This window comes from Perca fluviatilis, chromosome 14, assembly GCF_010015445.1.
Source record: "Perca fluviatilis chromosome 14, GENO_Pfluv_1.0, whole genome shotgun sequence".
Taxonomy (NCBI): Eukaryota; Metazoa; Chordata; class Actinopteri; order Perciformes; family Percidae; genus Perca; species Perca fluviatilis.
In genome coordinates, this window is record NC_053125.1 from 26405956 (window position 1) to 26421193 (window position 15238).

The 15238-nt window shown below is 38.1% G+C and overlaps 1 protein-coding gene across 3 annotated transcripts; it reads right to left on the reverse strand.

Annotated features, from left to right (window-relative positions):
- Positions 1 to 4146: 4146 nt before the first annotated feature.
- On the reverse strand, positions 4147 to 15202 carry LOC120573296 (C-type mannose receptor 2-like). 3 transcript variants are annotated; one of them, XM_039822947.1, is made up of 8 exons: positions 14890 to 15202; positions 12855 to 12970; positions 12382 to 12716; positions 11669 to 11860; positions 10001 to 10089; positions 9774 to 9908; positions 6049 to 6163; positions 4147 to 5150 (listed from the first exon to the last, which is right to left on the reverse strand). In XM_039822947.1, exons 3-8 carry the CDS (start codon positions 12671 to 12673, stop codon positions 5083 to 5085), a joined length of 891 nt encoding a protein of 296 aa, XP_039678881.1. In that variant the 5' UTR covers positions 12674 to 12716; positions 12855 to 12970; positions 14890 to 15202; the 3' UTR covers positions 4147 to 5082. The 3 variants fall into 3 exon arrangements, with proteins under 3 accessions (XP_039678881.1, XP_039678879.1, XP_039678880.1); XM_039822945.1 differs by having other exon boundaries at positions 12855 to 12998; XM_039822946.1 differs by having other exon boundaries at positions 12855 to 12998; positions 14850 to 15202.
- Positions 15203 to 15238: the final 36 nt, after the last annotated feature.

Genomic DNA, 15238 nt, shown 5'->3' on the forward strand with positions numbered 1-15238 from the left:
AGCCAAAACAGCTGAGGCTGAGCGGAAGCCATTGCTGTCATGGTCCAGTTTCAATTTCTTTATTTGAAAGGGGACAGTGAACATTAATCAACATTGAAACAATGTAAATGTTCCCGAGTTAGCTCAAAAGTGCTAATTTCCATTGGTAGTCCCCCAGCCAGATGTAGAAGAGGCAGCCTTTAAAAATAATGACAGGTATAAAATCACAAGATAAAATTACATACAGCACATTGTGGTTAATAAATATGATTCATGTAAAATACTGATATAACATTTAAATACACACAGAAAGCATTAGTGTCCACAAGTTTGGCTCTCTACCAGCCATTTTTTTGCATTCTTTTTTAATGAAAAGAATGACAAAGACTCTCTAATGGTTGCCAGCACTGTGTTCCATTGCTGAACTGCTCTCCCGTTTTTCTCCGAGGGATAATGCAGTCTTCCCTCATTGCCCCTCTAGTTACCCTAACCTCACTGGATCTAAAATTTATAAAATCACATAGTGGAGGAGGTGCTAAACCATGTCTGATTTTATAAATTAAACAGATATTTTTGAATTTAATTAGATTATCCCAGGTAAGTAACTGATATTTCCTCAGAATACTACAGTGGTGATAGTGGTATGTTTTTTTATCCAGTATTTTTAATGCCTGTTTGTATAATATTTCTAATGGTTTTATTGTTGTAGAGTGGGTATTGGACCAGCTTATTATTATTATGTTATGTGGGATAAAATCATGGAAAGAAAATATAATTTAGCAGCTTCTGTTGAAAGAAAGTCTCTAATGAATCTGAAATTTGCTAGACTGAACTTAATCCTATTACTAACATTTTTAATGTGAGTTTTGAAGTTGACGTTAGAGTCTATATGTAATCCTAAATATTTATATTCTGTGACGACCTGTAATCTTTCTCCAGATATTATAATTTCAGGTTTTATTTTTATATTCTTTTTATAAAAGAACATGGTAACTGTTTTAGATATGTTCAGTTGCAGACATGATTGTTCAAGCCAGATTGTGATCAATGACATAGCCTCTGTTAGTTTTGAGGCAACTTCCTCTGTGGATTTTCCATAGGCCAATATAACTGTGTCATCTGCATACATCAAATTGTCAGTTCTTACACAAAGATGGTAAATCGTTAATGTATAAACTAAAAATGAATTGGACCCATAATTGAACCCTGTGGAACACCAGTTGATAATAGTAAGGGGGTAGAATGATATTGGTCAATTCTTACACTTTGTGAGCAAGATAAGAGGTAAGAATTGATAAGGCTAATACATTTTGAGGAAAAGTTAAATGCATGAAGTTTATACAGTAAAACTGAATGGTTACCTGTATTGAATGCTTTGTGAAGATCTAAGAAAATTGCTCCCACTATCCATCCTTTGTCCATATTTGATTTAACCTTTTCCAGAAAATAACATGTTGCTGTCTCTGTAGAATGATTAGCCCTAAATTCACACTGCATTGAGTGCAAAGGAAAAGAGCTGCAATTAAGATGATTGGTGATTTGTTTAGCAAACAGTTTTTCAAAAACTTTAGATACTGTTGGCAAAATGCTAATAGGTCGGTAATTAGATGTAAGAAGGGAGTTACCACCTTTAAATATAGGAATGACACGAGCAAATTTCCATGACTCAGGAAATTTTCCTTGATCTAGTGACACATTAATGATATGTGTTAGTGGACCAATGTTTGATTGACCTATTTGTTTTAGTATGAGTTTGTCCATCCCATTCACGTCTTTTGCTCTTGAAGACTTAAGCTGTGTGATTACCTTTTCAACATCGAATATGGTTACAGATTTTGGATATAGTGGGGGCTCAATTATCAAGTCTGAGCTAATCACAGGTAGGTAATTATATTTCACAGGGAAACTTTTGGCTATGGTATCCACAGAATCAACAAAATACTAATTTATTGTCTGTGCCACAGCAGATGGATCCTGCAAAAGCTTGCCATTGTTCTTTAGCTGTATTGAATTCTTACTAGAAGAATTTTTACCTGTTAGTTTATTGATCTGTTCCCAAATCGCTTTTGAGGTTCCATGACAATTTTTAATAGTTGTGATGAAAAAGTCTGCCTTTGCTTTACATAGTTGTCTTGTCACGTTATTCCGTAACAAAGCTAATTTTTTTCTCTCACAGGATAGTTTTGATTTTATGGCTTTTTTAAGGGCATTGTCTCTGTCTATCATTAATTGTTTGATATCATCACTGAGCACCATGGAAAAGAACACTTCCTGTTTTTGTGTTTAATTGTCACTACATATTCATTTTTTTTTTTTTTTTTGAATTTCTGACTAATTGTTTCCAAGTCATTGTCCAATAATAGAGTGTCCCAGTTCATATTTCTTATTGCTGTGTGAAATTGTTCCTGTTTGCTCCTTGGAATGCCCGTGAACTCATTTTTTCCGGAATATGCTGCAAATCGCTTTCTAGTTAATTTTCTTGTTATCAGCACCATATTATGATCTGAGAGAACTGTTAACATATTGTACGATTTTGTAATCCGTTCCGGGTGATTGGTGAAGATCAAGTCAATTAAGGTGTTACAAGTGTTTGTGATCCGTGTAAATCCATCCATAATTTGCTGCAGTTTTTTCCTTGTACGGTTATCGTCCAAGTGTAGATTAAAATTGCCCATCACTATAACCTCCTTTTTAAAATCACACTGCTTTAACATTTCCTTGAACTTATCATAAAAGTCTATGTTAGCAGATGGTGGTCGATATAAGACTATTAATGTGAGAGTCATTTGAGGTGCAAGAGATAATTTTAACCCAACACATTCTAGATCAACTGGGGTTTTCCACTGAATTTCCCAGTACATACAGCGGTTACAGTACATTATGTAACAGAAACCATGTACATGATTAGACAACATGTGGCTGCTTTATCTCAGCTTGTTTCTGGAGTCAAAAACAAAACAGGAGTTGATCAAATTCAGCAAGACAGTTTTTCCAAATACACATCACATTTTAGCAAAATTCTAAACCTAGTTCGACGATACCTAAAAAAAACCTCATGTGTCTAACAGGTCCAAATAACTGCAAAAGACAAATTCACTGTGTCTCTTTAAACGTCATCATGCACTGATCCATTTTTACAGGCACACACTTGCACAGTTTTCCTCCCGTAAGTTAATTTCCATGCTCACAATCTGAAGTGAACGTGAACACAGATTTTGATTCTTTCGTCCCATAGTTACCGAAGTAAATATTTTATTCATTTTTTAGACGGACACATCAGGAAGAAATTAACTTTGTTTGAGACCAGTTTCTGTCTCAGGAATAAACTCTCTCCAGATCCGACAACACAGATAAGCTAACGTTAGCGAACACCATAGCAAAATAAATGTTTGTAATGTTATGTCTTTTAGCTGTGTAAATATATGTTAGCAAAAGAAAATATCATTAAATTATACAAACTTCTTATCCATCCATGAGCCCACGCCCCTTTAGAGACAGGAAGTTTGTATCACCACATACCATTGGCGCAGCGTGTAATGCTCTAAATTTAGTATAGAGAAAATGCCTCTTCCTCTTTACTAAAGTCAGTGCATTTCAAGCAGCGCCAATGGTATGAAATGGTGCACACTTCCTGTCTCCTAAAGGGCCGTGGCCTCATTTGAACGTGTAGTGAACGTTGTGTGGATGTATAAATGTTCTGGAGATATTTGGCTTGTGAGAAATGGGTCCAATATTTTACTTTGGTGACTACGAGGCAAAAGAATCAATCTTATTCTGTGTTGACATTCACTTCTCCCGTTGGAATCAATACACTCTGGAGACTGCCGCTGGTCTGCTAAAGAGGCTGGACAAACCCACGTGACACAGAGACAGGAAACTAGTCTGAGTTGGGGCGTCTTGGTTCTAAACCGTCTCTGCTGCACAGACTCTGGTTGCAAAATTACAAGATGGCGGCGCCCGTGTCTGTGGTATATTGGCTTCATTTTTGAATAGTGGGAGGAAGTGGGGACGTGTCATCCATCTTTTTGACAGTCTATGGTTAAAACGCAAAAGGCCTATTTATGAAACTGAAAGTCATTTACTTGCTGACTGCATGAGACCCCAGAGCGGCCTCAGTACAGAAATTATCAGACAAGGTCTCCACAAAGACACCAGAGATCGCAGAAGTTCACTTAAGGCAGATTTATTTTAAACAATTACATGTTTACAAGTAAACCAAGCTGTCCCAGACACATCAACAGACTACAGGCATAGACAGCTGAATGTAATGTTTTATACAGCATTTTGGCCGGTGTCAGTTGGACACATTTACACACACTTATATCATGTTTCCTACATCTAAAATTGGCTTTGAACCATTTCAATCCTTAATCCCCATCTTCACTCCCCTTCCTTTATTGTGCCTAGGTCTTTTTGACAATCATCTTTTATTGCTAGTTTCTTATATACATGTTAAAGAAACAGGTGTTCAAAAGTCTTTGGTTTCCCCATGTGAACAAATTTCTTTCTGATTATATTATTTATTATTTATGTTGGCTTAGTACAGTACTTAATTGTTGCTCTGACAAGTGGAAGACACTTTACATGTTACATTACTGTGTCATTGATCATATTATTTCGGAACGGAGCCAGGCCCAAGTGAGTTTTTTTTAATGCATATCATTATCATTGATTAACATCCCTATCTCAGCTTTTTCTTAAAGAAAGGACTCCTCCGCTCACTGACAGGATGCATTAAATATTCTAACTTCCCTGATTTGCTCACTCACATCTCTCTTACTTCATCCTCGTTCAAACGCAGAACAGATTTCCAAAACTGCACTTCCTGTCGTCTCCCTCACACAGACAGAAGAGCCTCCTCTCCAAGTTGGCTGGGACTAATTTGTGCTTTAAACAAGATACACTATCATCATGAACACAATGTGTATTAAACAACCATCATGGTACAGGATTGATAGTGGATCGTGCTAAACTTGTCTAACTAGAAAGCAATCAGAGAGTTCGTGGGACCTGTAAATGGATCTGGATCCCACAGTGTGATTACATAGTGAGGTTACGTTACTCCGACTGTTAGATCTTGCTCTTCGGGCCTCCTCAGATGTGTCAGATCTCCTTGGCACAAACAAAAGGGAGAGTGTCATTGCAGGAGGCGGCGGCCCACTTCTTGCGATCTGTAATGCGGAAGATAGACAGAAACATTTACCTTCAAGGATTTGTATTTCAAGCTGAACATACAAAGAAAATCCTGGCAGTCAATGTATAGTCAGCAGAAACTGGATTTCTGGGAGTTGAAAGTCAATTTTGTGAAACTTGTAGTGTGGTATGTAGCAGATGTCAGTGATGTAGCAGGTATGGAAGGCCATTGGCACAAATACCGCTTCAGAGATTTCGTGTTCAGACGAATAAAATGTGTGTAAACGCGTCGAGTTTAGTCATGTTAACACGCTTTTTTTCGTGAATTAACACAAACATTTACCAGTAAGTGTTGCATTTCCTAAGTATCTATGTATTTATATATTTTTATCTGTAATCTCCAACTTACTCCAACTTGTGTGTTTGTGTCGTTTGTAGAGCCGCAAAGATAAATCAATAAGTTGTCAACTATTAAATTGGCCAACTATTTTGATAATCAATCAGTTTGAGTCATTTTTATGAAAAGCCTCTGAATCCAGCTTTTTAAATGTGAATATTTTCAAGTTTCTTCACTAGCTTCTCTCTCTCTCTCTCTCTCTCTGTGTGAAATGATCTGTGATTGGCCAAAATATCCCGTCACAGGTTCCATTTTCTAAAGCCTGAAAACAGAGCCAAGAGGAGATGCAGAAATCTATTTTCTCTCAGATTACTTAAATTGCAATATGCTGAAAGGTTAAAGGATTTCTGCCCAATGACACACAGAAAACTGCCTACCCCATCTTTAACTAATTCTGGTCCCATTATGATTGCTAACTGTTTGCTTTCCTGTTTGCTGTTGAGTCATTTTTGAATGTTCTCTCTTTCAGGTATTTTTAACAGGAAATAAAGAGGTGAACAGAGCAAGGTTTAAATATGTGTGTTTGTGTAGTTTATTACATCCATAATTCATCTCCAGACAGTTCCTTGTTCTCTCTTTGTCTCGCAAGTTGTAGTCCTTGGACCAGTTTTCGTAGTTAAACATGGTGCCGTCACTCCACATCCAAAAACCGGACTATGGATAGAAAGACACAAACATTCCAACATAAATACATTTTAGGACTGACAATTAATTTGAAAACATAAGATAAGTAGATTAAAGTTAAATACATTCATACTTTACAGGTGCATTACACTTTATTGTACCAAACCATTAACATTGACGGTTTTCTATGATCTTATATTTTCTATTACTGTCATCGCTGGTGGAAAAGTTTATTGGTCAGCTGTGAAACAGAGATGGGGACTCAAGTCTGAGACTTGGACTCGGGTCGCACAAACAGCTGACTTCAGACTTGACTCAGACTCGACCTGAAAGACTTCAGACTTGACTTGCGACTCGTCCCAAAAGACTTCAGACTCAAGCTTCGAGATTCGTCAACAACATGTTTTTATGGAATTATTGCTTTTTAAATCTCAATTCATTCATGGATTTCTAATTTCTTTTATTGGCACATATTGGGGAAACGTATGACGAGCTGCATGTCCCCTGCCCTTTGCCATAATGTGCAACGTAACGCATGCGTTATGCCTTATGTGCACGCACTCACATATAAAAAAAAATACATTGACCATGGCGACACCAAGTCCTCCCGGAGTTGTGCCTTTTCTCATTATTTTTGCTTTCAATAACTTTGTAAATAGTGGTAGTAAGCGAACAGCTACATGCAAGGTGTAGGCATCTCAAAACGCACCCAGATAGGTCAGTCACTCACACACTAATGTGAAAGAGACGTTACATTTAGCATATATCGTCACAGGTAACAAGCTAACCATCGCAAAGTGTTGTGCTAATGCTGGGAATAGGCAGATTGTATCTTTATAGTTAGTAGTTGCTAAGGCTCAGACATCCATGGCGCACAGGAGGTGGGACGCATGGATCCATCTCCCCAAATGCTGTGTCAGGTGGGCAAACTCATGTGATGCGTAACTGATCCCGTGGATGATTTGTAGGCTATTAAGTGAACAAGGTGTACCCAGTCCACCAAACACTGGGCCGTCTTGACTGTCTTAATTCTGCACATATTTCTGTTACTGTAGTCCTATTTACTATTTAATTATTTCATCCATGCGTGGCACAGCGGATTCATGCGCACTGTCACCAGCCGTGGAGACGCTGGCCTCACTAACCTCTCCTCCTCTGAGTCAGGGCTCCCTCGCGCTGGATTCAGTTTCACTGAGCGTACTAACACTTAAAATAAATAGATTGCATTACATCAGTGAGTTCAAACTGCTTATTGTGTGTAATTTGGACTGACACTGAGATGCATGTTGTTCTGTAACTGGTGTGACGCTGCCACTAGTCTCTTGAGTTCCACTTCGACATTAGACATTTATTTGAGTGAAAGACGTTACATTTAGCATATATCGTCACAGGTAACAAGCTAACCATTGCAAAGTGTTGTGCTAATGCTGGGAACAGGCACGTTGTATCTTTATAGTTGTAACCATATGATGTGACTTAGGTTAATATTTCACCAGGTCCAAGGGCTAGATGGATGTGTTAAGTAGACCCCATAAAGTTATCCTACAACTGATTTTGATACTGTACTGTATGGATGGTAGCTACAGGACATGCTATGAATTCATAAGATTTAACAATACAGTGTTAGGGACAGATGAGATGGCCAGAGACTTGAGACTTGACTTGGACTCATGGCAAAAGACTTGAGACTTGACTTGAATTTGCCCCTCAAAGACTTAAGACTTGACTTGGACTTGAGCTCAAAGACTTGAGACTCAACTTGGACTTCCAAAAAATTACTTGTGAACATCTCTGCTGTGACATACCCTTCCTCAGTAGCAGTGATGGGAATAATGGCGTTATAAATAACGGCGTTACTTTTCAGCAACGTGTAATTAATTTAATATTTTCTGAGCCTAGAGGCAAAGACTTTTTTTTTACTGTTCTTCCTTGGTTAGTGGGCAGTGCACAACGCAAGCGCATAAGTGCTGACGATTGGCTGAGGTTGAGTGAAATGTCATGGTAAGCCAATCAGAGGTAGAGTTGGGTGGGTGTTCGAAAGCACGCATTGTCAGACACACAATGAACAACACAAGCGAGTCAGTCAATGAGAGAGAGACAGGTATGGCATTATGAAATCAAGGAGAGGGTTAACCTTTCCTACTACAGATTTTTCACCTTGGTCAGAAAACATAGGGGAGACACTTTGTTTCTCTCACTATGACTCTAGAGTCGCTACTCGCTCCAAAGCTAATCACCATCACTCTCTCACTTCTCCCTCGCTCTATCACCCACTCCCCACAAACACACACACACACACACACGCCGGCTCGACACACACACCGGCGCACAAGTATAAACATTAGGCCACTTACGTTATTTGCACTACAAAGAGTGTATATATTTGTTATTTATTTTTGGTATAGTGCTTAACAAGCTTAATTTAATTTTGCCCAGTTGCGGCCTGTTGAGGTGTTATTTGTATCGATTCACTATATAACATTAAATCTACATACATGGTATTTGATTGGAGGCTAGTCTCACTTTGTCCCACAGCAACATTAAAATAGTTTAGATTTGTGTACATTGTTTCTGTTAATAATGCATTAAGTGTCCATTATATTATAATATTCAGATTTATCACAAATAATTGAACATGCACATGTATTTTAAGTTCCGTTAAAGAGGGGTGGAGGTGGGGTCACATTTGAGCATTTAAAAATGTAGGACTATAACGCTAATAATTAAAAAATTTTTTAAAAATTTAAAAAAAAAAAAATAAATTTAAGAAGTAACTAGTAACTGTAACTAATTACTTTTTAAAAGTAACTTGCCCAACACTGCTCAGTAGGGATGTAATCCTACACTCAACTCATGATTGGATACGATAGAAGTTCAGGATATGATTTTCTACGGATTTTTTTAATAGAATGAGCTGCAGACAAATCACTGAAAAATATTGCTTTATTTATATAAATTGTGCAACTGCGTCCTGTTATCAAAAGTGACACTAATACTGTATTTTTATCCTAAATAACACTGACCATTGCGCAAGCAATAATTTATTTAGAAAAATACGTTTCGATCTTAGACCTTACCTGATGAAGGTCTAAGATCGAACTGTATTTTTCTAAATAAATTATTGCTTGCGTAATGTGTCACTGTGCAAGACTTTCTCTAAGCTTCAGATCTGCTACTTTTGATCATATCCTACGCAACTGCCCGACAAAAGGGGTGTCCAAAAAAGCTTTCCTACATTATCCTAAATAACAAATATTTAAGGAATTATTTATTATACGTTTAAAAACAAAAGAAACTCAAAATAACTAACTAAATAGAAAAAAATCTCTTCAAATAAATTAAAAAACGTAGTGATGTCTGAAGTCAAACAGTGAAGTGAAATCTGAAGTAGATAATGTCCTAGGCCATTTCAAAATTGTATTGCGATAAAAAAAATTTGATCTCAACCGTTTGTAATCGTTACACATGTATATCCATTTTAACCGAGTCGCCATGCATCGTTACATCCGTATTCCTCGCTGACTTTTGCAAAAAGCATGTAATATGTTTCATGTCAGTCAGGCTTTAGATGACATGAGGAAAATTAAGTTTATTAAAAACTACAGTAACAGAATCTAGAAGTGCGTATAGGGTTACACACCTTAATGCAATCGATGCCACCGATCCAGGTTAGGGGGAATTCGTTGTTGTCTCCTCTGGTCAAAATCTGAATGAAGTTATTCTCGTCCTTACTGTGGACCGATGCCAGGTTGGCTCCTTCAAACAGGCAGTAATCCTGGAGGCAACAAGAGAGGAAAGAGTATTCTCATGTTCAGTTTGTTGCAACATGACTGGATGCATGAGCAGCTCCACTCCACCATTCCTCACCTTGGCTTCAGTCCAAGTCTTCGGGCTGTCGATGAAGCTGAAACATCGTTTTCCAACATGGGACCAATCCTTCGGGCAGGAGTTCTTGACTACAAAAAATATATTTTAAATATTTTACAGACCTACAGGCCGGGCTGCACAATTAGTCATTTAATAACTGCATCACCCACTTGATTAATATTCAATTATGTGCAGTCACGTTGTGTTTAAGAAAAGCTTGTCTAACTTTATTGGTTATGGTGATTTAAAGGTTTGTACATTTGAAGCAACTTGTACTTTTAGCTGGATTTATGCATTTTGCAGTATCTGCTACATTATTGTTAGGAGGAAAACAATGAAACAATCTCTGTGAAATTGCTATTTTGTTTTGTAGAGTTTTTTTAAATGTCATTCAAACGCATTCTCATGAACGAGTTCATACGATACCGTACAAAAACGTTTGCACAACAATCCGTAGCGTATGTTCCAGGAAGATACTGTGCGACAGCAGCGGTAAGAAAGTGCTTGCTCGTCAAGTACGTTACCGCTGCCACTGCGCATTCACTGACCGACGTGTTGGTGAGGAAAAGAGTACGTGTGTGTACGTTCATAGCAGAACACGATTTGTCATTCACAATGGCCCTGGCACTGTGTAAAAAGCTATGATAAGACAAAATTGCCTTGACAAAGCTGTCTGTTTCGAATCAGTTTCAATTTTGTTTTCACAATAATTCATCGTAGGATCATATTATTGCAATATGTAAATCTACATTGCCTCTTAAATAAAATATGGTTGAAAGAAGTAAAAATGAATTCCAAAACAAAATTTTTTCATACTTTTGAAAAGTTATGACATTTATATTGTGTAAGAAGAACTTTGATTGTTTTGCCAGTCAAATTCACATACAAATTCAACAAGTTCATATTGAAACATACTGTGACATTCTTCGACACTCCCCCAAGTTTCAGTCTCAGGATTTTTTTTTTCAATTTAAAGGGTAACTACAGTTTCTTTCGACCTGGACCCTATTTTCCTATGTTTTTGTGTCTAATTGACAGATGGGAACAACATTGGTAGAGTGTTAGAGCAAACACATGTTCACATGTAAATCGGTAAACTATGTGTTTATTTAAACCAAAACTACAGTTGTGATGGTTGGAAAAGTGGAAAGACGATCCAAAACGGCTTTTCATAGTTTTATTTTCTTTCCGTCGACTTTGATTAAATTGTATTTTACGATGCTAAAATTACTGTTTATTTACATGGAGTCTAGTGGGTACAGAGTGATTTAAAAAAAAGTATCTTACTCTTTAACAGAAAGGCCGACCTCCTTAGAAATCCTTTCCATAATGTTGTCAGACACTTGCAATGTTAATCTGAGCCTGTCAGTGGCAAAACAAGCACTTTAGTTGATGTAAATACAAGCTGGATAATTGCCCTATTAATTTACATCGTAGCTTGTTTCGCCGCTGCAGACTGCAGCGATCTCGCTCGTCGTTCCCAAAAACATAGGAAAATAGGTCCAGGTTGAAAAAACTACTAGATACCCTTTAAGCCCTGTACTTAGGTACAGTACTTGAGGAAAATTACTCTGTTACTTTCCAGCACTGTCCAATAAAAAAAATAATAAAGCTTCACAATAAAGCAAAAATTAAAAATGGGACATTCAGCCACACGTCACCACTCACCACACTGAAGAGGTTTGACACCCGGCCGTGTCCTCGTGTTCGGTATCTCTACCCCAGTGGTGACATTGACACACCAGCAGTACCCGGTGGACCTAGAACACTGCTGGGGGAGGAAGTTCCCGTTTGCGTCACACTTTGGGACAGAATTTCCAGGCACTCTGGTGCTATTCTTTCTCTGGTCCTGGCAGAGGGCTGTAGTAGTAGAAGTAGTAGTGGAGTATGAAGTAGCAGAACATGTAAACACTCAAGTAGAAGTACCTCAACATTGTAGAACTGTAAAGATCAATTGATTAGCTGTCAACTATTAAATTAATCACAAACTTTTTTGATAACCAATTAATCGGTTTGAGTCATTTTTATGTAAAAATGTAGGATTCCAGCTTGTTAAATGTGAATATGTTCTAGTTTCTTCTCTCCTCTGTGACAGTAAACTGAATCTTTGAGACAAAACAAGCCATTTGAGGACGTCATCTTGGGCTTTGGTAAACACTGATCCACATTTTTTCACCATCTCCTGACAAACAACTAATCCCTTAATCCAGGAAATATTCATCAGCTCAATCGACTGTGACACTAATCCTTAGTTGCAGCCCTACAACATTGTACACAGGTACAGTACTTGAGTAAAAGTACTTCCCTAGTTTCCAGAACTGTCCAAGAACTCGATCCAGCAAAAACAATAATGTGACACCCAAGCACACGTCATCACTCACCACACTGAACAGGTGTGACGCCCGGTGGTGTCTTCGTGTTCGGTATCTCCTCCCCCGTGATGGCATTGACGCACCAGCAGTAACCTGTGGACACCCAGCACTGCTGTGGGAGGAAGTTCCCCTTAGCATCACACTGTGGGACAAACTCTCCAATGACGCTATTCTTCAGTTGTTCACAGAGGCCCCCTTGCTGAAAAGTGGGGCTGGTGGGGTCGATGGACCAGGCATTGCTTAGGGTCAAAAAGGTGCAGAGAGTCAGAGACACGCTGAACGCCTTCATGCTGATGCTCATGTTGATGATGATGAGGATGATGATGATGAACCGAGACTGGAGCCTGTTGAAATTGGAGCAACAAAATCTAAAACTGTCAACAACAGAGAGTTCTAAAAAGCGAAATCCATCTGCATGTCTTCCCTTGCAAAATAAATCTGTGTTCAAAATGTTTGATTAAGATAATCCAAAGTAGACTCACCTGATTCAGGATCAGCTGGTGTGTCGAGCCACCTCTGCTGCTTCTGTCTTTATATCCTGCAGATTGCTGACACTTCCGCTGTGTCATTGTTTCAATTTCCCACAAATTTACTGGAGCTTTGAGGTCAAATGTAACACAGCCGAGCTGCAGAGATGGATACTGTTTTGTCTTTATCTCATCAGTTTCTCTTTCTCAGACTATTGTAATCATTGTGAGTTCAAGGTAATCATTGGGTATCATTTTTATATCTGCCTATCTATATCTTCTCTTATTTTCCCGATCTTGTATTGTGCAAATCTGGGTTACAGACCATTTTTGCAAGTAAAAACTGATACCACTTGGCTGGATCATATGAAATTATATTCTCCAACACCAAGATGAGACATAATATCCAAAGAATCTAATATTTTATTGTTTCGTTGTCCAAGAATCATATTTAAAACCTAACTATGTAGCCTGTTTTCTCCCACTTTTACACATAGCATATCATTACCAGTGAAAGTCTGATCATGTCTATAGGTGGACAAAACATGACACATCCCTACTTCCTGTGCATACAGAAATTTAAAGACAAAACAACATAGTCTAATACTGTGTGACAAACCGCATATTTTTCTTTTTACTTTTGATACTTTAGTACTGCAGCAGCCCTTTCTTTATGCAAACAACTGGGACAAACAACTTTGTGGTGAAACTGGACCCTCTTGCTCATACATCTGTCGGCAGGGGCGAAGCGAGCCATGTCTTCTGGAACTCCATCAACATTGTTTCCTCAAAAGCCAAGAATCTTTGAGGATTTTAATATATGTTTAACTTTGTGTCATTTCCCCTCAGTCTCTCTGATGCTGTTTAGGCTAAATTCCTACCCTAACTTCTGTACATTATTAAATGTAACATTTTTGTCTCAACTTGTCTCGTTGCAAATCTTTGGTCTAAACTGAGCTTAAAACAGCATGTCGGCTAACTATCATGTTTTTTTCTTTGCCAAAATGTGTCATTATTTTTTATTTCCCATTAATTCACTGAAGCTTTGAGGTCACATGTAACACAGCCGAGCTTCACAGATGGATACTGGATATTGTAATCATTGTTAGTTTAAGGTAATCATCGGGTATCATTTTTATATCGGGCTTCCATTGTTCATAGCCCCGGCTTCCCAGAATGTCTCGTCTTTTATAGACATTTCATTCTGAAATTGCTTGAGAAATAGAGCACATAGCTGCCATAAATAGGAAAAAAATCTCCCTGGATCTGCCTAGCTGAGCCCCGAATGTTTGCAACGTCTAGCTCCGCCTCGGCTGTCTGTGTTTTTTATTGAGATCTGAGCGTCTTTTTGAATGTTAGACACAAGGCCGCATCCGTTACACACTTGAAACTAATAACCGACCGGCAGGGTGGGAGAGAGGCCACACGTAATAAAAGGCTGCTGTTCTTGGATGACTCTGCACATTTGTAATGTAAAATCTTTGGTCATGTCATGTTTTTATTGTATTAACAGCAGGTTTTTATAGTTTCTTTTTTATATATTATATATATACATATATATATATACACATACATACATACACACACTTTGCTGCACAATAATCACTTATCTAATAATCTCTCATTATGCTCAACAATTATTTGCTAAGATTTTAATTTCAACAACACTTCAGCAAATTTTAAATGGAGCTTGGTCGAGGGTGGTGTAGATTCTAGTACATGGCATATTTCCAATTGTTACATCCTGTAGTCCTAGGGGTATCAGGACATGAACATAAACCAGATCTAATTGGTATTTGAAAGGATATTTATTTAGAATAAGGCAAAAAGAACTTACAACAGGAATAAAATTGGCCGATGGGTGCTGTGGAAATCAAAAACAGACTATAACAAAAAGAGATCCTCAAAAGGAAGACTACTACTACTACAACTATATGAAACAAAAGGATAAACAAAAATGCTCTCTAACTAAAATACTTAGTAAACAAAACAAAAAAAAACAATACTCACAGCACCCCTGCACCTAATGTACAAAATGTACAAAACAAACCTGGTAGATGCAAGAAGGATATCAGTTTTTAAAGCTCAACCCTGGCCCACTTCCTCATTCACTCATACATCGAGACAAACAAATCTGGTCTGGCAGCTGTCCTCAGCTGCCCTCAGCTGCTATCAATCAGGCTATTTAAGCCGGAGGCGGACTTCATTGAAGCTTCTCAATTGGGGCAGAGGTAGCATGCCACACCAATCAGTGTCCCCATCTCAGGGAACCCCAGGAACTGGGCGGGACTTCCCTTATCCACCCACTCCGCAGCACAGGATGGCACAGCCTGCGTTGCACCTCAGATAAAGCACAATCAGTTAAATACCACACACGAGGAAAGATGTTGAGAAAAAAA